Raw genomic sequence first — 22,570 nt, forward strand, 5'->3', positions numbered from 1 at the left:
AATTCAAACCTAAGTTATGCAGTTTAATATTGCATTTCTATAGCTTTTCTGACTTGACAAATATTACTTCTCTGTTTTCCCCTTGACTCAGCTGCTGAATAGTGGACCTCATCTCAACACAAATTAAATAAGAGAACAATGGTTAACTTCAATAGAGAATGAGGCTGGTAAGCACAGCCATTCATCCTTGCAGCCTTTTCCCCTCCGCCCTCTGTTTATTCCTTCCTCAGTCCAACCAAAAATATTACCCACACACGCACATGAATATACACATCTGTGCATATTACGAGCTTTATGCAATAAGAGATATGTTAATTTACTCAGCTCGGCAAGGCACATTTGGTGAGTGTGGATTAGCAAAAATAACTGAGGGGAAAAGCTGGGGTAAGCAGGCTGAAGCCCTGTGTGTGGCCAAGGCAGCGGGAAGCAAGGCAGACAGAAAGAGAATGAACCCAACAACACAACAGTGGAACAGGCAGCTGGCCTGAGATGCTAATTCAGCGCTTTAACAAATCAATGCCACTTGAAAAGTACAATGCGAGCCCTCACTGGGTAGATGTCAGGGGACCGAGAAAATGCATTCTCAAGTATTTCACATTAAGAGGGAATAATGTGTTAATTTATAACTCTTCACCCTATACACTTGGATTATCCATCTGTGTCAGTGATTTGACTTCTTAAATTTATCAAAAACATGCGCAAAGGGAGGCATCTTCTGCTAAAACATTGGGAAACAGCAATTCAGAAACAGCCTGCCCTACTTCGTTGTTGGACGGCTGGAGGTTTTTTTTTTTCTTTTTCCTCTTTTTTTTTTTATTCCTTTGGACCCTTTGGTCAAATGAAGGCCTTGCCTTAGTGGTGGCTGATTGCATTAGGTACCATCCGTCAAAAGTGACACCACAGAGCAGCAAAATCTTGAATCAGCAACCTGAGATGGCATCATTGGAATTTAGTTTAAGGAAACTTAGCAAAATCCCTTTGCACACCTAGCAGAAGAAAAGCTGCCACGATTAAAATGCTGCTCTAAATGCCAGCTGAGATCTACAGATGCTACCTACTGAAATACAAAGGAGAGGAGGCTGGGGAGGGAGAATTAAGTTGGGTTTATTTTGAGATGACATGTATGTATAAGCCATTTCTACTTAAACTTGAAGTGGAACTGTAGCAAGAAAAGCATTTTGGACCATCTTGAGGTTAGATTCTTGAAACTGTTTCTTGTGTTTGTTTTCATTATATAGACAGCATCATTTCATATGCATAGAGAATGGAATGTCATTCCAGAAAATACTAATCAAACTTAAATTGCTTTTGTTGCAAATATGTCTGTTTCACAATTTAACCCTTAATAATTAACTTTGCACTCATTTAAAGTGTCACGTTACCTGCATGAGAATGATGTCTATTGAACATACACATACATCATGGACAGTGGCAGCGAACCTTGCCACCTAAATATCTTTGTCATAATGCAGAGAAGCAAAATCCAAAGGAGCAGTAGAGATAATGTATACTAATAGAGATAATGTATACTAATTAGGATCAGCTCAGTGATATTTAAAGCAAACACAGAGTGCTTACTGACCAGCTTCAAAGAGTTACCCATCTATTGGTTAGGTATCAAGAAATGAAACAAAATTCAGGAAGAGAAAATAATTTCTAAAAATTCCTGGAAAGCATAAGTGGCTTTTACCATTTCACATTAGATAGGCAGGGACAACTTTCTAGGTGTTTGCATAATTGCCACTTCTATTTCATTGTATTTGTACTACACAACACCTACACTGTTATATGAAATTTTTTTAGTCAATCATACAATTGCAATAGAAACAGACACTGCCTTATTTTCAGAACATTCATATGTAAATAATATGCTGATGAATGGAAATTAGATGCTATAGATGATACATAAGTATCCACATGTAGTAAAAGTAAATGCTACTTCACTTAAATGGACTTCAGTACTAGTGCTTTTGCCATCCCCCACTTCCCTAGTACAGGCAGGTACAACATAAGCTGAGGGTAGGTGGCCTTTCAGGGAGTTTCTGATGGCTGTGAAATTAACCTGGAGAAACACACACACGAGCTGGAAAATAAAACCAGTTTTGACAGGAAAGTGTTTTGTAATTTCATGCTCTCATATGGGCGCTTTGTCTTTTCTTTCTGGTTATCTTTTTAAAAACAAAGACCTTGGAAATACATATTTTCTTTTCCATGAAGAATGCAAAATGATTTTCTTTCAAAACAGAAACCCCTTAAGGAGCACTTCATATTTTTGGCACTGCGCACCTCTTTTCCTTCTCTTCACATGAAACCTTATGAAGGATATAACATTCATGCTTCATAGGTGTGTTTAAAACCCTAAAGAATCCTGAGGGGGCCTTTAGGTCTGTTTATTAATTATAACCCAGAAAGGTACCACATACATGCACTGATTGCAGGAAGTCTGCATCTTAGCCTCTCGCACAAATGTCTATTCCTGCTTGTCCCATCCAGACTTCTCTCTAATATAAGCTATCTATTCTTATCATTATAGTACATTTAATCCCCCTCTCCTACTTCCCTCCCCCTCCTTTCTGGACTCACCTAAGGGGTTAAAAGACTAGAGTACATTTGTGACTTGTCAGTGACATATAATACCCAGGTCCTTCATGCAATCAACTTTTACTTGACATGTATTTGCTCATCACAGGACCCGCATTACTACTGGGAAAATGAAGAAAAACCTAAATTAACACTTGACATTCAATATGGTCAAGTCCTTAATTGGCTGGGCTTCCTGAGAAAGCAATTTTCTATTCCCCAAACTGTTCGTGTGTCATGTGTGGAGTGCAGCTCTTGGCCATCACTGCTGTCCCTCGCTCACTCTAATGAGAGCAGATGAATTAGAGCTACGTGACACGATTTTAGCAGGGCTCCCTCATTCCCTCCCCCCAGTCCTTTTCCTCTGTTAGTGACAGCTGTGTGGCGGGGGTGGGGACAAGGACACTAAGCAACGCCAATTCAAATAGTTCTGTGAAGACTGAATATTTGAAATATGAATTGTTTTCATGATATTCCTGGAACCTTGGAATTTAGAAGTAATAGGAATGGAAAAGGAGATACAGCAGTATAAAGATATAAGAAATTATCTGAATTTGCCTGGATACGAATTAACTTTTAGCATCTCTCCCATCCATCTATTAACCTGTAGCAATCAAATTAAAATGGAAATTTCCTACAATAGAAAAGTAGTTTAAAAATGCTTACAGAGTTTCTAGCTAGATGAATTTGCAATTTTTTTTAATTTATATTTCATGTAAACAAAAAATCGCTTCCACAGCACGCTTCCCTGTGTGACAAAGATAATGTTTTACAAAAGAATGTTTGGGTGTCCTGTTTGGAAACAACAACCATGACACTCAGTTTATTTTTAATGTACAGGAAATTTCTTTCATCCAGGATGGTACTGCTCACTTTGCAATTTAATGTTAAATTCTAATAATGGTTTAACTATTTGAACACCAATGGAAATCCTATAAAGAGTTCAAGTCATTCTCAGGTATTTTCTGACTGATGAGAGAACAAAATGTCTATCACTAACATAAAAAATAAAATAAAACAATTTACAAAAACTGGAGTTTCAGCTGGTATCAAAGATAATAAATCAAGAAGAACAGAGACTAAGGAAGCAGGACATTCAAAATATTTAAATTAAATTGCCCACAAAAAAAAGTGAACTGCATACATACCTGGACATTTATTATTGAAAATGGACAAATGACTACAAAATATTCCAAGTGGACAGCTCATACTTTCACTTGATTTCTTAAATGTATCAGAAAAAGCAACGTGTATGTCATGTATTATGAATGAACTTTAAGAAAGTCTGGCATTGCACAATCAGTTTAAGCAAAAAATTGTAAGTTATATTAACAAGATAGATTAACTCGCCTCAGGAAGTGTCCTTGTCTCAGATTAAAAAAAAAAGTAGCTTTGCAAGTTCTCTCTCCAAATCTGAGCCTGGCCTTGTAAAGTTACATTACTGCAGCAATATAACAAACAAGTGCAGACTGTTAGTTACAAGGCAAAAGTAAATATAGCATTTTTACTGTAAAATACATTCATAAACGTGCATTACCCAAAACAGAAACAAGATTTTCCACTGTATGTTTCTGCACCTATGACAACGGTGTGCCAATTTTTCCGGTTATGGTTGTAAATATTTCAATAAACCAACAACAATGGTGTTTAAAGCCTCACTTTTTCCTATTTGCTTTTAAAACATCATTAAGTTATTACAGTGTTTTCAACTACACAAAAGGAATATATACTGCTTTGGACATGAGAATTTCTAGAAGGCTGTTAATGTTCCTCTTTGTCAGGTGCTGAAATAAGCCTCAAAACATAATAAAAGCTCCAAAAGGCAACTATGATAAAAAATTAAAATATCAGTCATACTCAGTATTATATCTTCACACAAAAGAATCCCACCAAACTGACTTAGAGCCGATCATACCTGTATGAGAAGAATGCTAAACTCCAGAGCACTTCACTGACAACAAACAACTCCACATTTGAAGCACTTGTTGGTGAGGAGAGAAGTGGTTAAGGTTTTCTTTCAGAACAAACCCCAAAGTTTACTCCTATAATTTTTTTAAGTAACAAGTACTGTAGCAGAAGCATCCTCATGAAACAAAGGGTATAGTGATCTTGCTAATAGTGTTGTGGTGACCTTTGAGACACTGACTAGTCTGTCAAGCACCATCTGTGATATGTACAGTGTAGTTAAGAGGAGGATTATTAGCTGGCCTAGAAAGTGAAGAGCCATTTCAGTGTTAAAAAGAATATGAACTGAATTCACTTGACTTGTACAGCTTGAGCATCTGAGTGCTGCAGATTAAGGAAGCCTTCTAGTTCACAGGATAGGATCCAAGGATTATGTTGAATATATGGCACCTCTCATCTTAAATTCATTCTGAGTTTTGGAAAACTAAAATCAAAGAAGCACAGTATCACAAATCACCTTTACTATTGGCAATATAGTCTCTGCTGTTGAAAGATATCACACATCGATGTAGTAAAGGTCCTAGGAAACACAGGAGCACTGCTTAATGGAATGGAATGCATTAAAAAACAGCTCAGATTTCCCTAAAAATATTAATTCTACTTGGTGTGGGATATGCAGCACCAGCATCCTGATTCACCATGCTCAGATTTTAATCATGCAATCCCCTTCACACTGCTGGATGAGAAGTAGAAATGACAGCAAATAATGGGTCAGAGGAACTACTTGCTGCTAAACTGGAAAGCTCCTTTCCTTACTGCCTACAGTAAAAGAGGCCATTAAGAGTTGCTTTTTGATTAAAAACAAGTAAGCAATTTCAACTACGGCAAAGTGACATGTTTTAACTTGACATTTTGTTAAGGATGAGTACCCTGTGAAGCTCATGAAAGACTGAAGAGATTCAGTGGAACATCAAGATTTACTATATATACTCAATGCCACTGTCACTCCTGTGCAAAACACGTCAACCCGGAAATATCTGACTCAACAGCCCTAAGGTTATTTAGAATAGAAAGTGAGATTTTTATATGTTTCACTTTGATGCCATGAAAGCAGCTGCATTAAGTTCTCTCAGTGGTTTTAAAAACCAAAATAAAATGCTTGCTCTGTGTTTTAAAAGTTTCTGTGCAAATGTGTGCCACCCACCCAGCCAGTAATAGCTTACATTCACCGTTTTCAGAAAGGATAAACACAGCACAGAAAGAAATGATAATATAAAAACAGCCTGGCACGTGAAATGAGGGAAAGCATTGTAGAGTATCTGGCAAGACAAAGCACACAAATGTTATTTTATGAAAATTAATAGCAACTGAAATTATACTCCCACCCCAGTACTCTCACCCAACCTCATGCCCAAATTAAAGGTATTTTATCTAATTCCCAGTCGAGAGATTGCTAGAAGTGGTAAGTCACAGCTGTGTTGACACTGAACTTCTTGAACACAGTATCGTCACACTGACACCCTTTGCAGATGCTTCTTTACAAGCAGCACCAGCCACTTGATTTGAAATACCTATCTGTAAAATAAACTGGTAATTTCTAGCCTCTTCTCCAGTTAAAGTCTTATTTAAAGTTCTGGAAACACACCAACACTTCATTATGCCAAACTTACCTGCATTTTGATTAGAATTTGACAGTGAACTCGGTTCAACTCAGTAGTATCTCAGATGCTGCCGAGAACAAACCCCACTTACTCATCTTTTCAAGTAGATACTCTCTCCTTTTTTCCCCACAGAAATCTATAACACAGACACCTTTGATTTAAAATACAAACTAATTAACTATTCATTCCGCTGAAAAATGTTGGTATAATGTTGATACCTGACTTGTCTGGAGAATTTAAATTATGAATAGAACTATCTTTCCTTGAAAGGACAAGAGACAAAAAAAGCACTGGACATCAAATTCTGCACACAGCTAAACAATGTTTCTTTATAGTAGATATCAGTATTTGCTTTGATACACCTTGTTTTAGAAAATTGTACTCTCACAGCACTTTTTGTCAGTCAACAAAATCACGACTACCTATGATGACAGTTGACTGTATATGTAATTGATAGTATACTGTCACTGACTGTAGAGAAATTACAGCACTGCTACAACATCTGCACAGTAACTTCACTTGTGAAGACTGCAAACATTTCATCCAGTTCCTAACATGCCATTTTAAATTTCTGCTGGAGCTAGAAGCATTGGCTTCAACAATGTGCAAAAACCAATGACCAAATCTAGTACTATTATCACAACTTTTAATAATTACAGCAACCACTGAAATTTTACCTTCACAAAGACAGTGAAGGTAGACTTTCTAGACCACAGCTGTCTAACACAATAATGCTGACTTCTGCCTCATGTTTTGAGTGGCTTTATGATAGTCAACGACTATTGTAAGTGAAACTTAGTGCAAAGCTCTTGCAGCACTATGCTTCTTACAGAGCTGACAAGCAGCCGTATATCACTCCAGTTAGGAGACAGGGACCACACTTCTCCTAACTATATTACAAGAAGTTAACTCAAAAGCTTAGACTGCAATTTAGCTAGAATTTTTTAAATTCTTACTTTGTCTTTAAATATTTTAAAATATAGGAGTTTGTATGCTTTTGAGGCCATGGATGCCTAAATTTCCAGATGCCAATTTCCATAACTACATTATGGTAGCAGAAGAAGAAATATTTTGAATTCCAATCTAAAGAATATAATGAATAAGATTAATATTTTTTAAAAATAATGAATTAACATATTTTATTTGGTACCATGCAACCACGCAGTTCTTTTCAGTGAGCCTCAGAGAGCATAAATGGTGAACAATGGATATTATTCATAATTCAAAATGAGATTCCTTATGAATCAATTACATGCTTAAAAAATATAGAGAGGTTATGTATATAAGTTACCTGAAATGATTACAGAAAATATAAAAAAAAATGCACTTAGAGTAAATAAAGTAAGATACTTTGATGAAATTGTTTAGGACTTGGATCTTTTTAAAGACTACAGTTAGGTCCAAGAGAAATATTTTCCAAATGGACTACTGTGATTTTCTAGATATGTCCAGTCTCTGTGTTATGGTGGTTACATAGATACATTATTTATGTACTCGATTCATTAAAAAATTATTTACAAGGATGCTGTATGATTGTAATGTGGATTTTTTGCATGGAAGCTGGGGTATTATAACTCTAATTCAAAGGAGAAAGAGAGAAAGGGCAGAATTCACAAAAAGCATACAGACGAGATTCAGACTGGCACACAGTGTGTGATAAAAATCAAATATGGAACATAATGGGACATATGGAAACATATCTTCTGTGCAGGGAAGGATGAATCACAAGTTCACAGCTGGAATTTATGTGGATCCTTATTTAGTGGAGCATCTGTAGCCACTGTTTAGCTACATTCCCACATCAACAACAAAACAGTGCCACAGAAGAGAATACATGCATCAAGCTCCAGCTGGTATCTGCGCCCACCACTCCTTTCTTTTCCCTGAAGCCACATTTAGTCAGTTTTCTTTTTACAGTTTGTAGATGTATAAACATGCATATGCAAGTCAGTGGATAGAAACAAAATGCCACACTTGACCATTGCTGAATTTTGGAAGAGATAGGGATGTGGTATAGAAGGGATAGGTTTAGAAAAAAAACCCCAGTCATTTAAAATCAGTCTCATGTCTATAGTGTTACTTTATGCATTTACATATTTAGTTACTTTACGAACTTCACATTTAGAAAGGTTTTATTTCAGTTTGGTGTCATAAAATGGCCTTTAAAAAATGTAAATTGAAAAATCATAGGAAACATTATTTTTATCGGTTTGTTTCTAGAACACTAAATTTCAACTTCCTATTTATTAAGTTGCATACAGATTGAATTGCTTTAACATTTTCATACCTGACTTTCAGCTCCTCAGCATTAGCAAAAAACAAAATAACAATGTGCAGAAGGACATAATTTCAAGTCTAAGCAACTTCCATGCAAAAAATACATAAATACCAACTAAGATGTTTAAAGTGGGGTTAGTTTTGTTTTGGGGGTTTGTGTTGGTTTACTTTTTAACATCATTGTGGTCTACACAATGAGTTAAATAATTTCCTTCTACTGTCTTCTGAAAGATTTCATAAAATAAAGAGACAGATTATGAAAACATACATTTTTATGCAAAATTAAAATTGCATTTTAAAGTTAAAAAATTACCAGCACTGAATTATCAGAAGATTATTTTCTTAAACAGCTAGCGTATACCATGCAGTTTCTCTTAAGTGTACATTTAAATATCTTAAGTGCATAATTAAAATTTTGAATAACCTAGACTTCAAAGGTCATGCTTCTACAAATATTGCATTATTTGAAGCTAGAGTGCAATGCTCTAGTCACTTCCCCAAATTGTACTTCTACAATTATTTCTTAATTTAACATTTAATGTGCTTAATCACAGAAAAAGCAAAACATGAATTACCTCTTCTTGAGGGAAGACTATAGGAAAAGCCCTCACACCACTGTTGTGACTATAGACTCTATTTGTATTAATTTCAGTGATAAAAGGACCATACACTTAAAATTATAATTTTCTAGTGTTGTAAAGTATTGTTTTTCCACAGAAATGTATCAAGACACTTTGGGTTTTACCTGTAATAGTGTACTGACAAGCTGACTACCTGAAATCAGCTTTCACCACAAAAAAAATACATAGAAATTATTTTAAATAATTTGTCAGACAAGTCTGATGACATAGGAAAATTACTAACCATTTTTGTTATTGTCTGAGCATTTTCTGTGGTTTTGCTCATGTTCTAAAATCCAGCCTTTACATCTCTCCTTAGACAATCAGACTGAGAAGCCACTAATAAAACTATTGTCATTAACAAGAAAGTACACCAGAATGTACCTATTTCAGGTTTTTTCTCAATTTTTAAGGAAAAGAAAACAAAAAATGCCATTTTACAATTACTGCTATTCCAAAACTGTAGAAGTAGCATTTTCCTTTGAATGAAAATTCATGTATCATCAGAGAGATGCTACATTTTTCAAGTTCCTGTAAATAACATCTCTGGATTCCTAAATACTAATTTAATATTGCAGCCTATGCAACAAATTTTTCTTTTTAAATATTTAAGGGAAGACAATGTCTTCAGAATGCTGTATCAAAAGGTTAAAAATACACATTTCCAACTAAATTTAAATGTTTTATCCCCCCAGAGAAAAATCAGCATCTCAGTAGATTCCAGAGCAGTATTTTAGGAGGTCTTTCAAAATGGTATAACAATATTCTATTTAGACTACTTTGTCTTTTGTGATTAATATTATTTTATATTCTAGGAGGAGAAAAGCCAAGTAAGAAGAAATTGAAAATTATACACTGGAAACAAACATGACCAGTCACATATATTTTATAACTTAAAACAGTGTTTACTATTCAGCTATCCCTATTCTAGTAGAAATAAAACATTTTTTAAGAGTAGAACAATTATAAGAACATGTAATAAGTAAAATCTATGATAATGAGATCCTGTGTCATACCTTACTTCTATACATGAACAAAAACATATATGGTGAGTTGAGGGTTTTTTTTCCTAGCAGAAAGGAAGTGACTGATAGACCCCAGGTTAAAATTTATTTTCCTTTAACAATCTGATCATTCATTCTCATTCCGTTTCTCACTCTTCCCTCCTCCACTCTGAACTGAACTTCAGCATTACATTAAAAATGGACTACTGGATAGGAGGATCTATTAAAATGAGTAACTCACTGCATAAGGTACTTCCTTTGCAGTATGTTCCATCTGCATGAAGCCAATGTTTTGGTGTGCTGGCTGCTGCTGTAACCAGTTCTCTCACAGATATCAATAAAACTGTGCATACATTCTATTTTTTTAATGCAATTTATAGCTTTGGAGAGGTCATGCCTCAACACCACTGAATTAATAAGCAGCCAATCTGTGATATAAATAACATATTTAAAATCATTAATCACCTCTCAGATTATCATACTGTTTGCAGAACATAATCAAAACTGTTAAGTATTGGGCATTTCTTTATGGCATTCTGCAAAAGATGCAGCAAAGCATATGAATAAATCTCTTTTGGGGGAAGTTTGTATAAAAAGCACTTTTTCTGCTATCTTTAAGGACACCAGCAATCAAAGAGTGAGCTCTTTCATAAAACTGTTTGTACACCAATGTTCAAGTCACAGTTGAGTAACACGGTAATTCAGAAAACATATTTCTGTTTAAGGCTTTAAATGCTAAAAAATCCCCACCCTACCCTACCCCCTGAAAAAACTCTAAGCCACATTATTTAATCTTGAATACAACATAGAATCCCTAAAATTTGCAGCACAAAAGATAAAGTTCTTACATAGTTGTTATGTTTTTCCTGGTTTAGAAACAGTAACCCAGAAGCTGGTTTTGCTTTTCATACCTGCTTTCCACAACCCCTTCTTCGGTGCATTCTAATTTAAAAGAAAAACTAATAATAGATAAAGCAACGCATAATTTGACAGCCTACCAGTTAAATTCTGACAGGGTCAATAAAATGAGAGCTTGCAGGAGTCCCACATGAGGAACACTTTCATGAATGCCTCCATTGTGTAAACTCTCCGTATATCCTGCCTGCAAATGACAGTCATATGCCACCAGCTGCAGGAGGCATTCCAGCAATGTCAACTCAACTGCTGTGGGGCATTAAGGCAGGGTAGATGAGTTGGTACTTCTTTATATTATTCCCTGGCTAGTGTGAGAGCTGTCACACTTTACTCATTTAACTGTTATTTTTCTAAAGACTATGTTGTTTATTTAGAAATGTAAGAAAATACATAAATAAAGCCTTACTAATGGAGCTCTTCATTTTAATAGTAGTTTTATTATATAAAGCCAGCTGGAAGTCATTATTTTTTCCTTGCACACTCTTCATTAGTTTTTACCTCCCTCCTCTCCAAAACATCTATTTCAGATGTTCTTATCAAATTTATGTATTTTAAAAAGTAAACTGTTCAGGGAACAAATAGCTATTAAACGTTATGATAGGAAGTGCAAAAACACGTTCACTACTCAGAAAAACTGTTGCGACCACTTCTGAGGAGACTGTTTTCCTAAGAATTCCATTTTACAGATTGCCACAAAATTTTTTTAGAGAATTCCTGCAAGAAAAAATGGCACATTTTTAATTAAGAACTACGTCTGAACACAGTGATGTTCGTGCTTTTAATTGCTTTTAAACAAATCACTGAAGTCCAAGCTGACTTAATTTTTGCCTACTAAGTCTGTGTAGAAAAAATTAGCATTCAAATGTTCTATCAGTTTAATTTCCCCATTTTTCTATATATTTATTAAGTCAAATAAACACATATTTGACATAAGAGAATACAAATATAATGAGGGCTTCTTTTTAAATATTAGCAACACCTTGGTTAAGAAACTGTAGAAAGCAGAGATCAAACTGAGATGCTTTTCAGCACCTTCAGTGTGATAATCCAGGACATCATACATTTTTATCATTCTTTTTGCATACAAGTACACTAAATACAAAACACTGAACTCGCCATGTCAGCACTTACATTTGGCCTTCCTTGAAAGGGATGCTTCTCCTCTCTGCCTCTCATCTCTTCCTATAGTCCCTTATAATCAAGATTGCTTTAATTATTCAATTACTACCAAGAAGAGTTTTTCTTTTAATACACGTTCAGATATATACACATAGAAAGAAAAACTGCAGTGAAAGAAACATGAGGAAAGACATTAATAAATAAAGGATGTCAATAATGATCTATCTTAAACGACATTTTGCCGTTGTACTTCCGTAGGAGCTGTAACATCTCACAAGACATCCTTCTGAAAGCAGCAATAAAACTGCAGTACAGTACACAAGGTTTTGTATTCTGTGCAGGCAAAGGGCAATGAATATGCTAAAAGGAAATCAATCTGCATAAAAGGATCTGACAGTAGCATCTTCAGGTTTGTTTGGTTTTTATATACATATTTCTAATGAGAAAACAGAGAAGACAGAACACTTTGGGAAGCCAAATTTTTATTTAAGCAAAAATAATTCCTTTCAAAATACTATTTTATTAATTAAACCACCTTTTATTCTATTGTGTTGCTACTTTTTCTTTAGAAAAGTTGGCAATTCCAGTTAGCAAAGAGTCTTGTAAATATTTCTTCTCCAATTTATTTCATGTTGAATTACCCTGCCCAAATTCCATTCTGAGATTTCTTGTTAAAAAAATTCAAAACTTCAGAGGCAAACTGAAAGCAACCATAATTTTGTACTGGCTTCCAAGGTAACCCATGAAAAACTGAGCTTTCAGTAACTGATACATAAAATCATACAGAGACCAATAATGTCTAAAAGCTCACACCTGACCAGAGACTTTAACAGAAAACCTTGCTTAATTTCTGGATTTTGATAACCCAGGAAGCCAGGTTTAGATTTCTTTAAGAAAGTGCAATAGCTAATTTTATTTTTAAATTATGTTCATCTTCTTGGTGTCTAAATAATAGAAAAGACTGGAAAACACAAGAGCAACTTTCTTTACCACTGCATAATCTTGTCTTGCAAAATACCTGCACATTTAGCTTCGTAAAAGTTACATACACACAGAAGGCTTATAGAATTGAGCTCCTGGTTACAGCTCACTCTGAAGGCTAGTACACTGCTATCTGTGATCCTGTACCTAAACTATATGCTGTCCTTGATGCATGACAGGGCCTCCAACGACATGAATGGAAAACATATGCTCGGATCACAGTAAGGATGTGGTCTTTTATATTCTATTTTCCTCTCACTGGTACACCAAATGTTGAATTGTTCAGATGAAAAGAACTACATAGTATGACATTTTCATTTAAACTGTTCAAAGCCAGAAGTATTGCATTTTAAAGTTACTGATCTTTAAGAAACACACTATGGAATGCATTGAGAAAATACATATGCAGAGACTTGGGAAATCTATCTCCTTCCCTGGAATTCTGATGAAATAAAGTTTAAAAACAACCACCACAAATAAACAAATATTGTTCATCAGGTGTATCTTGCTGTTCTTCAAGTCGCTAAAAATTACTGAGAAAAAAGAAGAAAAAGTAAAGCTCTCTTTTCAACATTTGTTGCAGTAAGTATCACAAAAAAAGAAAAGAGAGACATATACCATGTCACTCCATTTCTTTTATAAGGTACATATTCCAAGATGCACAGGTAGCCAGACTGCAGAGCCCATCTCTACTGGCATATCTGTGTTGTGGTCTATTTCCAAATAAACATCATTTCAAATATCACAGCAGGTTTACCTGCCAGTGACAGTACATTTCAGCTTTAATGACAAACCCAGTATAAATTTTCTCACTTTCCATAAAGCTTCCTAAAGTATCACTTACTATTCACTTTGCAAAAAAGATTGCTGACTTCTGTGTGGTACACAAGGAGGAATGGTAGGATCATAATCATGACATTTTCTCTTCTGAACTCCCACGTTCTCTAAGTGGTGGATGACACACTCCTTTCCTTTGTACAAGTGCACAGATACGCATCATCAGTAGAGGATAGGGATGCAATGGCTTCCTGCGAGGGTCAGAATAGCATCAACGGTACACTGTTGGCAAGTTCACACCAATCAATGCAATCTGAGATTCTCATTCCCCACCCTTCAAAGACATGCCCTCTCTATGACAAAATATTGTGTGACACAACCATACAAGTGGCACTGTTTTCTCTGTCAGTGAAGGAAAATAATTTAGAAAGCAGTTGTCAAGTATTTCAGTAAGGGAAAGGAGGCATTAGGGCATCACAATAATGACTGGGGTAAGCAGTAAAGCAGCACATGCCTGCCCATTGGCTGATGTACAGTCTCTTATTTTGGACATCTGTTAGATAGACTGATGTTAAGCTAAAGAATGCATTTTGCCTCATTGAAAAACTCAGACATTCATTTAATAAAAATACTTTTTAAGTTTACTCCTTTCTACAGGTGAACTGGGCAAAAAAACAAACTCTTTAATTACAGTTTATCTAGAAACTGAAATTTTGTCATTACACTCTCAGAATTACAGCAAAAACCTGCATTACTGATTCTCTTTCTGATACAGTAACAACGGAATTCTCCCTTTCTCCTCTGTTTCAGCCTATTCTTTCTTGAGTCAGTATGATTCATCACCTCCTGGGTATACTAGGAGCCCCAAGTTTGGAAATTCTTCTAAACTGTGAAGAACCATTAGTCTGCAAGGCAAATCCTTTAATAAGAGCACAAGCACTATTGTTTGAGAAAAATAACTGAGCAAAGAAAGCTAGAAGGCTATGCACAGCATATGTTTTGAGCATTTCTAGTAAAAAGTAAAAGCTCTTTAAAGCTTTTGTTTTAGATTCTACTTTATGACAGCAGTTCTGTATCACGGAACAGAGTGTTCCTTTGCAATCAGCACAGTGTCACAATGACCTGGCAAATGCAAATGCTTTCACTATCACTACAGTCCTTGCAATCTTGCCTCAGCTGTGACCCATTCACTTTTGCCCCAGCTTCACTAAGATGCCTTACTCAGCATCTAATTAGTTAGGGAAGATTTGCCTTGGCTCTTAACCCCGACATAAGAGCAGAAGACTCTTACTGCTGTTTTATACCAGATCTGTTCTGTCATTACATTAATCAAATCCCTATAAAACTATACTTATGAATATGTAACTATTAAAATACAAAAATAAAAAAAGAGGAAAAAAAAACATTTTAAAATACTAAACACTAAAGCTTATTGCACAATATAATTGAGCATGTTTCAGCAGGTTTTACAATTTTGTGCATGCATATCTCCACGTTAAGCAAAGTTCTGACAAGCACATCATTAACAAAAATATAGAATGGCATAAATATGTTCAAACACTGTATGTGTATATGTGCAAGATTAATATGTATAGAGAGGAATGGGAAACAATTTGCTATGTTTTAGTTTTCTTGTAAATCCCGAACACAGTAAGAGAAGCTATTGAGAAGGATTTTTTACTTTTAATCACGTATCATGCACATAGCCATGTATCTATCATTGCATGTACTTGTATGTCTAGTTGTATACATCCTGCATTTTTGTCATGTACAGAATTTTCTGCGCCTCTATTCTGAGGCACCTCAGAAGCAGCAAAAAATTCTTGATGCAAATATTTTTAATTTGCTAAAAGGACCAGCACACATTTAAACCATGCTTTACCAAAATACCCAACAAAATTTAAGCATCTGAAATAAGACAACATAACCTGATAAAGCTTCTAAATTCATACTACCACACAAACTTATTCATGAACAACAACAAAAAAATCCCACCCCACCTATTACCGCTATTCTATGAATTGGTGTAATAAAAATATATATAGTTATATTATGTTTGCTGATGCTTACTCACAAACGTGATTGTTAACCACCTTAAATTACAAAATGCATTTTACCAATGTTAATCTTCCTCACAAAATGTTCATAGTAAATCAATGTATGGTATTCCAGCCTGTTGTCAAATTAGGTTTCAACTTTTTACATCTGCACCTATAGTAAAAGAATAGTTATATACTACAGTAAAACAGTTAATTACTTAATATATGCTAAAATTGCATAGAACCTCTACAATCAGCAGCCCAGAAACATATAAAAAGCTTTTACCTTCAATCTATTAGACATTACACTACGCTCCTATTTTTTAATACTGGTTCAATGAACAGTTTATGTGCCTATGTTTACATCAATGTTAGGAACTATCGGATGGAAGAACATAAGTGCAGCTCAAAACAGGCAGTGCACTTTGTATGCAGTTTAGTATTTCTAGCAATATTCATGCATACTTCACGTATTTTAAAGATTATTTAGTTTTCCTTGGAATAATCATGCATTTATGCAAGGAAAAAAGTTGAATTTACTGTACCATATCTCTCATGAACAGATGCGTCTATATTAATATACATCATTGATTTAATTTTTAGCTTTCTTGGCTTCTTGCTCACCTATCTAGAAGTGATTTCTCTGGTGATAACTAACACATCATGCTAATGAGAGAATCTAATGTACAATAGAGAAATGTCACTACTAATAATATTTGCATGAAGTTAAATAAAGCAACTGTAAGAGAATGTCAGTCAGTTGTTCTTTAATAAGATACAGTTACACAATGAAATTATGTTGTTAATTTTGTTACATCATTGAGTGAATCCTAAATTACTATATAATGATGCACAGATCCATTTATAATTCTGTATACTGCTTTTTCACTCTCATGTTGAAAATAGCTTCTGGAAAGGCTATTACCTTTTTATCTGAAATGGATTAAAAATACTTCTTTCTCAGCAAAAAGGCAGATGGCTCTGGCATTTTGTGTCACTGTGGGTTACAGCCATTTCTCTTATGGTCTCATTTCTGAAATGACTTTAAAGTATTTTAGAACATTACGGCCCTTAAGGTAACTAGATGAAGAAAAATGACATTTCTTATTCTAACAAATACACAAAACATTTATGAAAGCAGACAATCACAAAAGCCTGCTTGTTGGTTTTTTTTTTTAATCAATCAAATCCAGACCTTCTTTTCTGTTAACAACTCCTTGCCAGAACTAGAATGGGCAGTGCGTGCCCTGGACTTAGCCAAATGAGCATGGAAGAGAAGCCAAGGGTTTCTGCTCATTCTCGACCTGTCACTGATCAAAGTGACCCGAAGTAGCACTCCTTTTTAAAAGTTAAGATTTATGCCCTTTGAGGTTATCAGACATTCTTCTGTATACAGAATGGGATGACCCCTTTCAAGCGAATCACACACTTTTACATGGACAAAAGGTGCATAGGCAAAACAATGCAGTCAAGTGGCCATGTCATAAAATTCTCACAGGTAATTTAGGAGACTATTTCACTTCTCCTCTCACCCCACCAAAATCTAAATTTGTTCTGGAATGCGGAGATACCATTTTCTTGTGTTCCCATTCTCAAAAGAAAATAGTCCCAAAATAAGTACCATTACACTTGCTATTAATAGCCCAAACTTGTATATTTAATCCTAATTTTTCTAAGACACATGTCACAATGAAGTTGATTTTCCTTTTATTCTGAGGGAAGTTATTCACTTCTATATTATGCAAAGAGCAGTGCAGTGTGAGTTGAGAGGTAAGAGGAGGGAGGGATTGCAAGGTTTTGTTTTGTTCTAAATAATTCTTCTTGCCATGCTTCAATCTTTCCACTAAAAACCTGCTCGAGATTAAGTTAGAGCTCCCAAGAAAAGTGATGGGGCTCAGAATTTGTTTGCTTCTAAAAAACACATGGAAAAACTGCATCACACTTAGAAATTTAAAAAAGACATGTCTCTAGCATTACTATGTATATGTGGAAAAGTTTCATTAAACAGTTCTTTCAAACCATGCCAAACTTTGCTGCAAGTTATGCACATTTCATAACTTCATGTTATGTGTACTTGTGAAAACAATTTTTCATAAAGCATAGGAGAAATTGTAAAAATACTTACATTTCCAGAACATGGATTGAAAATAATTAACTAGCAAATGAATGAAAATAGATAACAGAAAACAATATTCAAGACTTTAGTGATTTATAAAGAAACACTGGCACTTAGACACAAATTTGCAGCTGCACTTGCACACAGTATGCGCGAGCTAGCAAGTTATAACAGCCTTAACAAATCAGAAACATAAGACAAAATGTTATACTTAAAGAGGAGAGAAATGCATTTAGCAAAATAACTTGCCCTCCTCTTAAAAGAATGATGAAAGCATATTTGGACTAAATATGTTTAGCAAATGATAAATAAACAAAATATGACAAGGATATTAACAAGTATGCAAATGCATCAAAAACACACTTCTAAGAAATAAATCTGTTCCACGTTATCACCTTTGCAGTGCTACTTGTGTGTATACCAATTCACCTTGATGTAGCATCCACCACACGTTTATTCACTCAGTACACTACTTCTCGTTTTCTATACACTGTACAATATGAGCATGCATGTTCAATAATGTAAAAAATCCAATTAATACTCAAGAATTAGTACATTAAAAATATTATTTAAAAAGGAAAATAGCAACCAAACAGCCTAGCCTATGTGTATAAACATTTGGCTAGGTTTAATAAGCTAGTTGTCTCAAATTATTTGACACATTGTGATGCTCTTCTATTTAGTTTTGTTTTCTTTCTTTGTCAGTGTTGAACATTTTCTAGTCTTTCAGAGACCACACAGTCTAAATCTGTTGAAAAAGATCTAATACTAAACAGGCAATCTAATACTATTTATGGGGTTCATTTGTCATTTATCAATTGATTGTTATCTGGATCTAGTTATGTTAACTCTTTTGTGGCTGAAATGGAAAGAACCTTTCCCCAACCCCTAAAATTTAAGCCCATTTCTTGCTAGAAGAATACAGCGGGTAATTTGGATAACTGCTTTCTGTGCCATTGTCTAATATCAATATAACCAAATATGTTATGTATCACAGATATGCATACAGCTGATAATGTTTCTAAGCAGTGCAGCAGCAATTCACACTTCCTAGTGCCAAGCAGTGTTTTTGAAATGTGCATCTCTACAAGGAAATTAACTTTTTTACTTTCAAGAATGGGAAATTGGACAGGGTTGCTTATTTGCCTTACGTTGATTACATTCTATACCAGCATACTGTATCAGCAGTAATCAGGGTCCCTCTACAGGATATATCAAAATATTCCTTATTCAAATGCCTTCATCCTGTCCTGAGCTATACTGCTTAAATGGTCATCCATAGACAACTGCTATTGGTTATTAACTATCTGCTTTGGAGTTTTTCTTGACTTTAAAGTTTGGGGTTTTTAAATTTAATTATTGTTTTATGGCCAGTATTCAAGCATTCCTTGTTACTGTAACTATAAAAACCTAATTACTTTCCCTCTCTTTTCTTAGTGTACAACGCCTCTCAGGTAAATTACTTAATTCATCTTATGTCTAACATTAAATAAAAGTCTAATATCAATATACAAATTTACTAACTCCTCTTCTGGCTAACACAATATTTCAATTATTATCCATCAGTGTCAGACCATAATTGGAAACTAGTTTTCAGAAGGGCAAAACAACCCCTGGTAGGGAGTCACCCTGTTAAAAACCTCCAGGTTGAACTTCCCTCCCCTGCTTGAGCCCCATCCAAGCTGAAAGTTTCTCTCTTTCTATTTTTTCTTGCTTTTTTTTTTCTTTTTTTTTCCACCCCCTTTTCCGTTTCCCTTCATCCAGAAGAGCCAAGCAATTGTGCAAAATTAGCTGTAATACACAAGGCGCGTATCACCAAGTGTATGGTACAGAGACACTGGCTCCTGTGATTAATTATCAGTTATAACTGGCCTTGCAGTAACATTTTCGCTTTCCCGTCAGAACCGGCATACCAAGCTGCCTTAAACGCGGCCCCCGGTGAAGGAGCAGCGCTGGGGAGGACGCCAAGGCTCAGCTCCGCAAAGAGAGGGGGAGCGAGACAGGGAGCAAGCGGGAGAGGGAGCGGGAGAAAAGAGACCCGAGGACTGAAACTGTCTCCTCTAACGACCCTCAGCTCCATGCTGGCAGCAGTAGGACAGCTCGTCGCTCCCTCCCTCTCAATAAAACTGTGTTCTGCCACATTAAGTAAATTATGCCGTTGAGAGGGGCCCCCTAAATTTAGTATCAGTTTGATTTGGGGGTTTATGTACTGAGGAAGAAAAAAAAGTAGTTTTGCTGGGATAGCAGATACTTTTATTTATGGGACGGGGGGGGATAGCGAGGGGGAAAAGGTTGGAACAAAACACAAGCAAACAAAGAAAGAAAAACAGTCTTATTAGGAGCAAAGCTCTATTTGGAAACTTTAAAACAAATGCTTTCCTTTTACTTAAAGCTTTAATATTTTTTCTTCTTTTAAAAAGGAGCCCTTAGGGAAGAAATGAAGTAACCATGCACATTCCAATGACATAGTTATGACAGTTCAGAGGCTAACTATGTAGTGATGAATGAAACAAAAATGAAACATGGAAAGAAAGAGAAAAAGAAGGAGAAATAAAACAAAAAAATGCCATGTTTTAAAATAAACAAAAGTAACATACCTGTTGGGACATTCTGAATAAGAGGTTGGTGTCAGTGTTCTGCCATGTCCCCATGAAACCAGACTCGGTCGCTGCCGTTCTTGTTCCGAACTGCATGGAGTTGTCAGTGCAGGAGTCTCTTAAAGTCAAGTCTCTTGCCCTCTTTCGCTCTCTGTGTCTCTGTGTGTGTCTGTCTCTCACATCCACTTCTGCCTCTTCTGACTGAAAAGTGAAGGTGGATTTTTTGAGCCTCTTGGCAGCCAGTAGCAGGAGTGAAGTTAGGAAGCTAGCTGCACTGTGTGTTTCATTTGGGAAGGGGGGATTCAGGGGAGAGGGTCAGAGCTTCTTTTGCACCTTCAGCAGAGAGACTCCTATCATTTATGCATAGATTGTGACTCCCCAAGCTCGCCTTTGCTCAGTTTAACAGCTGCCTGTCAGGTGTGCATGCAGCACTAAGGAGACCCAACCATCAGCTTCAAACTCTCAGCCACTGGATGTCATTGGATAGCAGAGCAAGGAGTCAACTGCGCTGCTCCACTGTCAGGCACCAAATGACATCCTGCACTAACCCTTCAGCCTACACATACACAGATACACACACACGCACATTCTCTCTCTAAGTAGCACAATGATCACAGTGAATTGGGAGAAAGAAAAGGTTGTAGCCCTTTCCCCGTCTTTCTCTCTTTTTTTCTCAACAATGCTGTCAAGTACAGCATGTAATATCTGACACTTGTCTACACACAAGATTAGAAAACCTTAAAAAAAACCCCAACACCCCCCCCCCCAAAAAAAAAGGAAAAAGCAAGCAAAGAAACAACTAAATACAGTCAATATTCATTTAGAAGTAAAACATAAAAGTTGGCCTGGTTATTTTCTAAGTATTAGTCAGAAAATAATTGTGGCATAGTCAGTTTCTATCCCAAATGAAACTCTTACCAAAGAGGGGGAAAAAACACGATCCAACTCCTTTTGAAATAAAACTAGAAAGTCACATGAACATTTCATCTCTCACACTCCTCTTTCCTTGCCCACTGCTAAGTGTCTTAAGAAGCTTGCAAGCAAGAAAGGACAGAAAAAATGAAAAAGCTAGCCCTTCCTTCCCCTCCCCCAAAAGATCAAAAGTAGTTTTCTGGGTTTTTTTTAAGAAGCTGGTTGAAGCAGATACAATACACCTTTCAAATTGGAAAGAACAAAGAAATTAATCACAGCAAAAAAAGAAACCGTCCCACACAGCTAAAAAGTAATGCAAAAGAAAAAAATTTTTTCCTTTAAGATCTTTCTTCTGTACTTAAGGTACAGTACCATATATCAGGTTAAATGATACTATTACAATACTGCTCTAAATTACAAAGTCTTTTTAAAACTAATGTTATTTAAAAATTCTCTTACCCACTTCATCCTTTACATACAGACAAGAAATCATAACTCTGCAAACAAACTTCATAAATGTAAAACAAAATGCATGCAATCTCATAAAAAATGGCCAGTGTTTTTTAAAAAAGCTATCCTTTCCAACACAAGTAACATTAATCTTCTAATAAAATGTAAAAATTTAGGAGGACAAATGTACCACTCACTGCCTTTTTCTTAACTCAGGAATAACAATAAACCTGACTCTCTGAAACAACAAAAGAAACAGAAGAGAGCTTCAGTGGCAGCTCTGTGTCATTAGTGTGCAATGAGAAAAGATGAGAAGATGTACACTATGTTGACACAAATGTGCCTTCCCCTCTAGACCCTACATCTCTTGAAAGCTTTTCTGTTAAACTTTCCTCCAGTTCAGCACCATTAAGTTAAAAAAAAAGTCTCAGAAGCAGCAAATTCAATATCCAAGAAGAAACAAACAAGAACTCCAAGAACGGTTGCCTTAAAATATATTAAGTCCACTTGTGGTCAATAAAAATATTCTCACCTGGGGAGGGGAGAATGACACTTAGGAGTCAATTGTACCAACAGTGGCTGTACCTTTACAGCTAGCTATTAGCCCCTCAAACTCC

The 22,570-nt window shown here is 35.6% G+C and overlaps 1 protein-coding gene across 3 annotated transcripts in view; it reads right to left on the reverse strand.

The window, feature by feature from the left end:
• Window positions 1-22,570, reverse strand: part of BNC2 (basonuclin 2) — a 331,782-nt gene that overhangs the window by 217,232 nt on the left and 91,980 nt on the right. For all 3 annotated transcript variants that reach the window (XM_017806151.1, XM_017806152.1, XM_017806153.1), the window contains exon 2: window positions 20,592-20,792. In XM_017806151.1, coding sequence (XP_017661640.1) covers window positions 20,592-20,792 — 201 coding nt within the window. The remainder of the gene's footprint in view (window positions 1-20,591; window positions 20,793-22,570) is intronic.

The sequence above is a fragment of the Lepidothrix coronata genome, unplaced genomic scaffold (genome assembly GCF_001604755.1).
Source record: "Lepidothrix coronata isolate B3197 unplaced genomic scaffold, Lepidothrix_coronata-1.0 Scaffold14, whole genome shotgun sequence".
NCBI classification, from domain to species: domain Eukaryota; kingdom Metazoa; phylum Chordata; class Aves; order Passeriformes; family Pipridae; genus Lepidothrix; species Lepidothrix coronata.